This window comes from Penaeus japonicus, unplaced genomic scaffold, assembly GCF_977035675.1.
Source record: "Penaeus japonicus unplaced genomic scaffold, GWHDUDI00000001_assembly GWHDUDI00000040, whole genome shotgun sequence".
Classification (NCBI taxonomy): domain Eukaryota; kingdom Metazoa; phylum Arthropoda; class Malacostraca; order Decapoda; family Penaeidae; genus Penaeus; species Penaeus japonicus.
The window spans coordinates 3532739-3542738 of NW_028234442.1; the positions used below are offsets into that span (position 1 = coordinate 3532739).

Below are 10000 nucleotides of genomic sequence, written 5' to 3' on the forward strand. Positions count from 1 at the left end.
GGAGACGGAGACGGAGACGGAGACGGAGACGGAGACGGAGACGGAGACGGAGACGGAGACGGAGACGGAGACGGAGACGGAGACGGAGACGGAGACGGAGACGGAGACGGAGACGGAGACGGAGACGGAGACGGAGACGGAGACGGAGACGGAGACGGAGACGGAGACGGAGACGGAGACGGAGACGGAGACGGAGACGGAGACGGAGACGGAGACGGAGACGGAGACGGAGACGGAGACGGAGACGGAGACGGAGACGGAGACGGAGACGGAGACGGAGACGGAGACGGAGACGGAGACGGAGACGGAGACGGAGACGGAGACGGAGACGGAGACGGAGACGGAGACGGAGACGGAGACGGAGACGGAGACGGAGACGGAGACGGAGACGGAGACGGAGACGGAGACGGAGACGGAGACGGAGACGGAGACGGAGACGGAGACGGAGACGGAGACGGAGACGGAGACGGAGACGGAGACGGAGACGGAGACGGAGACGGAGACGGAGACGGAGACGGAGACGGAGACGGAGACGGAGACGGAGACGGAGACGGAGACGGAGACGGAGACGGAGACGGAGACGGAGACGGAGACGGAGACGGAGACGGAGACGGAGACGGAGACGGAGACGGAGACGGAGACGGAGACGGAGACGGAGACGGAGACGGAGACGGAGACGGAGACGGAGACGGAGACGGAGACGGAGACGGAGACGGAGACGGAGACGGAGACGGAGACGGAGACGGAGACGGAGACGGAGACGGAGACGGAGACGGAGACGGAGACGGAGACGGAGACGGAGACGGAGACGGAGACGGAGACGGAGACGGAGACGGAGACGGAGACGGAGACGGAGACGGAGACGGAGACGGAGACGGAGACGGAGACGGAGACGGAGACGGAGACGGAGACGGAGACGGAGACGGAGACGGAGACGGAGACGGAGACGGAGACGGAGACGGAGACGGAGACGGAGACGGAGACGGAGACGGAGACGGAGACGGAGACGGAGACGGAGACGGAGACGGAGACGGAGACGGAGACGGAGACGGAGACGGAGACGGAGACGGAGACGGAGACGGAGACGGAGACGGAGACGGAGACGGAGACGGAGACGGAGACGGAGACGGAGACGGAGACGGAGACGGAGACGGAGACGGAGACGGAGACGGAGACGGAGACGGAGACGGAGACGGAGACGGAGACGGAGACGGAGACGGAGACGGAGACGGAGACGGAGACGGAGACGGAGACGGAGACGGAGACGGAGACGGAGACGGAGACGGAGACGGAGACGGAGACGGAGACGGAGACGGAGACGGAGACGGAGACGGAGACGGAGACGGAGACGGAGACGGAGACGGAGACGGAGACGGAGACGGAGACGGAGACGGAGACGGAGACGGAGACGGAGACGGAGACGGAGACGGAGACGGAGACGGAGACGGAGACGGAGACGGAGACGGAGACGGAGACGGAGACGGAGACGGAGACGGAGACGGAGACGGAGACGGAGACGGAGACGGAGACGGAGACGGAGACGGAGACGGAGACGGAGACGGAGACGGAGACGGAGACGGAGACGGAGACGGAGACGGAGACGGAGACGGAGACGGAGACGGAGACGGAGACGGAGACGGAGACGGAGACGGAGACGGAGACGGAGACGGAGACGGAGACGGAGACGGAGACGGAGACGGAGACGGAGACGGAGACGGAGACGGAGACGGAGACGGAGACGGAGACGGAGACGGAGACGGAGACGGAGACGGAGACGGAGACGGAGACGGAGACGGAGACGGAGACGGAGACGGAGACGGAGACGGAGACGGAGACGGAGACGGAGACGGAGACGGAGACGGAGACGGAGACGGAGACGGAGACGGAGACGGAGACGGAGACGGAGACGGAGACGGAGACGGAGACGGAGACGGAGACGGAGACGGAGACGGAGACGGAGACGGAGACGGAGACGGAGACGGAGACGGAGACGGAGACGGAGACGGAGACGGAGACGGAGACGGAGACGGAGACGGAGACGGAGACGGAGACGGAGACGGAGACGGAGACGGAGACGGAGACGGAGACGGAGACGGAGACGGAGACGGAGACGGAGACGGAGACGGAGACGGAGACGGAGACGGAGACGGAGACGGAGACGGAGACGGAGACGGAGACGGAGACGGAGACGGAGACGGAGACGGAGACGGAGACGGAGACGGAGACGGAGACGGAGACGGAGACGGAGACGGAGACGGAGACGGAGACGGAGACGGAGACGGAGACGGAGACGGAGACGGAGACGGAGACGGAGACGGAGACGGAGACGGAGACGGAGACGGAGACGGAGACGGAGACGGAGACGGAGACGGAGACGGAGACGGAGACGGAGACGGAGACGGAGACGGAGACGGAGACGGAGACGGAGACGGAGACGGAGACGGAGACGGAGACGGAGACGGAGACGGAGACGGAGACGGAGACGGAGACGGAGACGGAGACGGAGACGGAGACGATGGTGAATGAAGCGATCAAGAAGAAGCAGGAGGAGAAGAAAGCTCTTGAGGAAAGAATCAAGGCAAGGCAAGAGGAGCTGGAGAGAGAGGCTTCTAAAGATTATGAATGGAGAAAGACCAGAGAGAAGAAGGAAAAAGCAGAGACCAAAAAGACACCCGTCACTAACTACCTGAAGACAAAGGAGACTACGAATGTTGCGGATGAAAAGCGTGCTCGTGGATCTAAATCGCCCGTGTCTATATACTCAACCACTAAGACAACAGACGAAAAACTGGAGGATCACAAACAAGCCTACGAGGAGTACAAGAGAATCGTGAGCAAGTCGGAGAAAGATTCCAAGAAGAATGAGGACGCGGCGAAAGCTAAGCCGAGAGAACCTCTCAGGCGGCCGGAGATCATTGCACTTCAGAATGAGGAACTGGGAGGAAGTACTGCTAGACAAAGGAAGAAATCCCTCTCACGCCTAGACACTGGAGATTCTCAGTCCGATCGAAGTTCGCGAGGATCGACGCCAAAATCACCAGGCTTAGATGGTGCTACATCTCCCAACTTTGATCTGGATGCTACTCGGTCCAGGAGCTCAACGCCCACAAAGCAGCTCAAGAAGCAGCCTTCAAGAGATGTACCCCTCCAGGCTAAGAGTTCCGAACAGGAAGAGCGTCCTGGAACACCTGTGCGTCAGAAACCATCTCGGGATGTGCCAATGCCATATATCACAGTGGAAGGAGAAGATAGGTATTCTAGACCAAGAAGGGGATCCCGGGACATGACGCCAGACAGCCCTGTTCCACCATATCGCAAAATTTCTGCAGAGGAGCGACCGCCATCCAGAGAGTCACGTCCTGGAACCCCACTGTCGCACCGGCGACCCTCTAGAGATGTTAACATCAGCAGTGGTCAGTTGGATCGACTTGTTCAAGCAAGTGGGCTGGACAGTCCAGAGTTAATAGCAGACCAACCACAAATGTGGCCTGACCTGATTGTATGTCCACAAGGACAAGATGATGAAGAGTGCCAGGATTACAAGGATTCTCTGGATGTCCCCATAGCAACCTTGATGAAAAGTCCAAGTGGGACACTTCGTCAGGTTCCTGAAGTAACTATTCTGCAGACAGACAAGAGCAACACCTCAGTTTCAGAAAGCAAGAATCCCGATTCTGAAGGGAATTCTAATGACCCAACATACGTTCCTAGTAACAAGCTTGTGGCCTGGATCCTTGATATTGGCAATGTCCAGAATCAACGCCAGGCTCCTTTCTCCACTACTGACCGTGTGTCTCAATGGGAGGCAAAGGAACCCTCTCCCAAACCAGGTGAGAGATCTTCCAGAGAGAAATCTCCAAGACTCACAAATAGATCACCTGTTCCAAATGATAGACAAAGAGATAAATCACCTGCACCTCGAACACCTTACTTATGTCCACTGTCACGAGAGCCTTCTTCGATGAGTCTAAAAAGCTCAGGGTCTTCTGAGAACCTCTGCATCCAGACGCCCTGGGGGGAGCTCAAGCGGTCTCCCTCACGAAGCACTCTCTCGAAATCGCCATCTTTTGAAGTACCTTCTAACAAGATAAAGGATAGCATTGACCCAGGACATGGAACCTCTGATGATCACATGTCTGTCGGAAGTTCAACAAGATCCCCATCACCACGTTCATATTCAAAATTCCATAAACAAGATTCTATGGAGATTCCAGAAAGGAAAGATTCCCTTACTTCCCCTCGGTTAACAGGCGAACTGCCACCAAAGCCTCCAGAAAAGGTGCAAAGGAGCTCAAAAGAGGAAAACCTGAACACCAGAACTCAAGCCAAGAAAGAAGACTGGAAGAGTGCTACTCTGCCTAGACAAGCGAAGCTCGCCAAACAGGGATCCACAGATAATGTTAAGAATTACTCAACAGATAAGAGATCGCCTGTTTTGACGGGAGAAGCAGGAAGCACTGACAGCCTGAAGAGGAAAAGTAAGTTTCCTCCTTCTCCCAACCAGAAGAGGAAGATCGGCAGTTGCCTCCTGTTCTCTGCCCAGGATCGAATATCACAATTCGAAAAGAAACAGCCAACAACCAGGCCTCCCCAACGGCCTATCTCTCGCACGCGCAGTAGCATGGTGTTCTCAACAACTGCTCAGGAGAATGGGTTCGAAAACCGAATGTCCTGTGATGTGAACAAGAATGCCCTCACCTCATCCTTAAACTCGTCTTACACCCCCAGTAAGTCATGTAACAACACTCACGTAGAGTTTCTCAGGGGTAGACTCTTAGGTAAGACTGCCAAGACTACAGGACAACCGCCGGATTTAATTCAAAACGTTGATTCGGTTAATAACAATAACAAGCGTTTTAGCATTGGCTTTGCCAGACGTGACAGTATAGGGAATGGCAATTACTAAGCACGCCATACGAGAATCAAAAAGTAGAAACAAGCAATGTAGCAGATGCATAATATGACGTCAGTTCTATGACGTTCTCATGTCAGAGTAAAATAAAACCGCACGTGAGGTGATGTTAAGGTCACTGCAATCATCCTGTGGGTGAGCAGAATGCGTAAATCATAAGTGTTTTCATGTTATTTTGTGATACAGTTATTCGAAAACTCGGCAGTTAAAACACCGGTGAATCCAGTCAGTAAGAAGGAAGAAAATACCCGATGTACGGATGCTCAGGTTGCTCTGAAGAAGGATATCGGAATACCTCTCTATCCTGCTGTTTTGAGAGATTGCTTCCTGTAGCTCTTCTAGTTAATCGACTATTCTATAGTTATTTTGCTTGTTCAATTAGTTCTGGATAGTTTAGGAGTTTTGTAGTACACTTGCTATTTCTCCTGCCAACTTCTTTATTCTCGATGTTACAGTCTTTAGTTAAGTGATCTTATAATTGAAGTACTACGCAAAATCTTGTAGAATATAGAGTCCTGTAGCTTGTAAACAGTATCTGTAGGCTTGATTGTGCAGTGCATTCGCAGTATTCTGTAGGCGACACTATTTGTAAGCTGTAATTAGCAAAGTACATGAATGATAACTATCTCTACCCCTCGGCATGGCCCGGTTTAGCTAAACTGTCGAGATGTAAAGTTCTAGCATTTGTACTGCCGCCTGGTAGTCTGAATGTATCTTGTTAGATGCTTTATTTATATATAACTTGATTTTGATAGAGCTGGACTCTCATAGATATTAGTATCTCTTTTCGTATTACGATTTTTCTGCGGTATCGCACCAAAGTAGGGATGTATTTTTTTCTAGATATTTTCTGGTATATTCAGAGAAATATACCTCTAAGTAAAATATTTTTTCTCATAGTATGTCTCAGTAAAATATTTCATAAATTTAAAATGTTCCCCTTGAGAACTTGTACCCTTTTTTTCATATTTTTCACCACTTTAAAATTGCCCGCCTCTGTAAAGGTAGATGCTTTTGTTGATGCCTCTTCCCTCCTTTTGTATTTTTTTCTATTGGTTAGTTCTTTGCACATGCCACTTTCGCCACTTGGAGGTATTTCCCTCCCCCAGCATGCTGTTGAAGTCTGCAATATGCATATGGATTAAAGAATGCAACTCCTCTGTTTTTGTTTTTGCTCTTAATTATGCCTTTAAAACTCCCATATTTGTCCATAGCATATCCAGATTTCTTCCTCATGCATCTACAAGCATGTATTCACGCATGACCTTATTTCTGTCTCCCTTTCCCCCCTCTCTCCCCAATCACAGCTCGTCGACCTCCTCCTGTTGGTCCACAGCGTTCCCCGACCTTCACCTACTAGTTCTCCATCCCTGCTGCTGCCCTTTTAAGGTCGCTGTTCCTGGTGGTCTCCATGGCACCTTCATCAGTGTCTCAAAACCCTTGGTAAAGATGAACGTATTGTGAGAGTAAATATGTTGCGGAAGCTTCACCATCGCCTCCTTCGGCCAGTGAAGTTAGTGGTCGCCATGGGACACTGGCCTGTCAAGCGGTAAAGTTGAGCGTCACAATTACACGGACACTAGCTTTGTCACCACTACAACCACCACCACATATACAACGACACCAATCATGTAGTGGAGTTAGTCAGCACGTAGCCAGAGCAAAGCTAACCTCTCTACTCCTTCCCTGATCTCACACCAGCTGCCGCTTGACGCCTGAGCAGTGCCGCAATCACAGTTGGCTCCGCAGCCTTGGGGAACAGCCAAAGACCGAGCTCAACAAGAGGAACCTGCGGCAGTATGTGAGTCGAAGACGGTGGCACACAGCTGTTCATACGTTCACCGCTCTCCGGCGCATGGGGGCAAACCTAGCTGAAAGGAGGGAATCCACCAACCAAGCGCTCACCAAGACCAAGAGCAACATAGAACTGTGTGGTCTGGAGAAAGAGTTCCTTTCATCCCCAGACTTTAGCCATTCCAGGAGCAGCAACGCATTGCAATGTCTAGAGTCGTCAATGACAAAAGTGCCCTCGATTCTTGCTCCGGTGACAGAGAAGGAGGCAGAGATCTCACTTCCCAACTTGGGAAAATCAGAGAGACGGTGGATGACCCTACCAAAATCAGATAATATGCAATGTCAAGATTCGTCGACGACAGAAATGCCGTCGCGTCTTGCCCCGGTGGCTGAGAAGGAGGCAGAAGGCGTACTTCCCAGTTTGGGAAAATCAGACAGACGGTGGACGACTCGACCAAAAACAGATAATAAAAAAATCATAACTGCTGATAACAAAAATCGAGCGAAAGTTCAGCCAAGTCAAGCACAAAAGACAAGAGAAGTGTTATTCATAGAAGCAGAATATGCATTACGGAAGATGGCAGGTCAGGTTCCTTCACCAGAAACGGCTACCCCACACTGTGTGAATGACCAAAAGGAAACGAAACAGAGCAGAAAAGAATCGTTCAATTCTAAAAAAGTTCCTACTCCCAGCAACCAGCGTCATGTACAGCCGCCCCCAAAGCTCGTTCCAGATAAGCCTACGTCAGCCGCACCCTTGACTCGCGTCCCGCCGGTGCTGGAGCTAGCTCGAAGGAGATCCTCCGGTATGACCATCCAGTATCCTTCGATCATCGGTAGGCCATGCCTTGAAGTGGCCGAACAAACGAAGGTCGGCCCTCGCTCGCTCGTCGACCAGTTGCTGGGCCAGTTCAAGGGGATGCAGTCGTTCTCTTTCACAGAACTCAGGACGACCAAAGGCAAGGACACCCAGACGAACTCCGCGGTTAGCAAGCCCGTCTTCCAGTTCCGCAAAGGCCGTCCCATCAACAATGGCGCCGTGCTAGAGATCGCCAAGAAGTTCATGGGCTTCGAGTGAGCGAGCCAACGACATGCGGGAAACGTTGCCCTTCCGGTGTAAAAGGAAAGCTGACCTTGGTTAACCTTCAGTGTTCAGTGATGAACGAAGAAAAGACAATGTGATGGACACGAATTAAACAAAATAGAACTGCAGCATAAGATAATAATGATAAAGATTATTTACAGTGCAAGTGGACACTCTAACGATAAATACCTTTCATTGCAGCAGGATAATACTTATAATTCATATGAATTTTAATCTTAGAAAAGTAAAGTAGCAAACATTGTAACTAACATCTAGGTTAGGAAAAATATCGGTGATTCTGGATGTTCCATAATTCTTGCTTCTTTTTATTTGATTTAAGATAATCACAAATTGATAATTATACACCTACAAAAATATTAAGAAATTATTTTATCTTTGAACTTATTTTTCCACAACATTTTTTCCCCTCTCTCTCTTTCTCTGTTAATTATTTAATTTAATATTGTCGTCATCGGTTTCCCATCCACAGATATTAGACTTTGCCATATGAAGTTATTTTATGCTCGCTCTCTCTCTCTCTCTGAAACCAACTATAAGATCTTCTTCCTTTGGTTATTTCTTCTTGATAGTACATATAGAACATCCTGCACGTAGTCCATTGAGAATTATATTTTATCTGTCATAATTTCCATCTTTAGTTTTCCTGTGAAATAAGATATCCAGATACAGCGGATAAATCCTCTTCGAATGTGTATATAAAGGATCTGTAGTGACATAGTGCATTTTATGAATGACATTGACTGCTACATTTATGAATGACTATAGTAATGATGCTGTTGATATCTTTTCTTATCATTTATTTATCATATGTTGCTTTAGGGTCACTGGAGCTTTTCTTTTAAGTTTTTTTGAAATCATTGAAAACCAAAATGAAAACTACGTATAACATGTGTTCTTTTTTTATGTTGAGTTACGTTGTTAGCCAATCCTTATATAAATTACGACGTTTCTTTCGTAAATTGGTTAGCGCCAATAAATTATTGTACATGAATTTTTCATGAATAAAGCATTATTCTTACCAGTGGTTTCCTTGTCAAGACATTATGCCAATCAATTATTTATTTTTTATTTCTTATAATTTTTTTTTTTTTTTTTTTTTTTTGGTACTGTTATTATCATGACCATAACTGTTTTTAATATTTTGTTATGATCGTAATTATCATTATTATCATTGACAGTGGAGCAAGAATCATTATGACATTATGATGATTGAGATCAGTTTCTTTATTATTACCAATGTTATTATCGTCATTGTTATTATCATCATTAGCATTATTATTATTATCATAAAGATCATTGTGATTATTATGAGTTATATTTTTACTATTCTTATTATCATCATCATTATTATTTTCACGATCATCATTAACACTATTAGTTACAGGAGTGTTATCATCTTTATTATTCTTACAAGCATCACTATCATCATTATTATAATTATCATTTTCATTTTGATTTCTGTTACCGAGATTGCCACTGCTATGGCATTGTTATCATTATCATTGTAAAAGTTATTATCAATATTGTCATATATTCTTATATTACCGTTGTTGTTATTATCATTATTTTCGTTATTATCAGCAGAAATATAATTGTTATTATTGTTTTTTTTATTGTTGTTGATATTAACATTATTATCTTATTAGAATTATTGTCATAGCTATTCTTATGATTGCTATTATTGTCACTGTCATTATCATTATCATTATCATTATTATTATCATTATTAGCGTCATTTATGTTATCATTATCATTATCCATTTTGATTTTAATGAGGATTGTAGTATTTTTTATCATTATAATCACTCTATTACTATTGATATTATTGTTATTATTATTATTATGATTATCAATACCATAATTGTTATCATTATCATCACCATTAATATTGTCATTATGATCACCATTACCAACATCACCGTTATTAATTGTAATCATCATCACTAGTAATATCATTACTGCTATCATTATCATTATCACCATCACCTTCATAATCATGATCATTACGTCATCATCTTCTATCTTAATCATCATAATGAGAAAATAAGATACAATAAGACAATTGAAAACGTTCCGATAGTAATAATGATAATAATAATGTTATTCCGTTATGCACGATTAGTGTTTGCCTGAAATCCCTTTTAAACCAATGGGAATTCAGCCCTTATGGACAATTACTCCGACATCTT

The 10000-nt window shown here is 47.4% G+C and overlaps 2 protein-coding genes across 2 annotated transcripts in view; both read left to right on the top strand.

Moving 5' to 3' along the window:
• The window catches only part of LOC122253882 (uncharacterized), an 80804-nt gene extending 71975 nt beyond the window's left edge, over window positions 1-8829 (top strand). Inside the window, 2 exon segments of the mRNA XM_086533879.1 lie at window positions 1-36; window positions 1896-8829. The exon segment at window positions 1-36 is cut by the window's left edge and continues 536 nt beyond it. Of these exon segments, the coding sequence (XP_086390005.1) occupies window positions 1-36; window positions 1896-4906 (3047 nt within the window). The 3' untranslated portion in view covers window positions 4907-8829.
• Window positions 56-370, top strand: LOC147466852 (uncharacterized; the record flags this gene model as incomplete). Its single annotated transcript, XM_086534184.1, has 1 exon — window positions 56-370. A coding segment is annotated over one exon (315 nt), but the record flags the coding sequence as incomplete, so codon positions are not given.
• Window positions 8830-10000: the final 1171 nt, after the last annotated feature.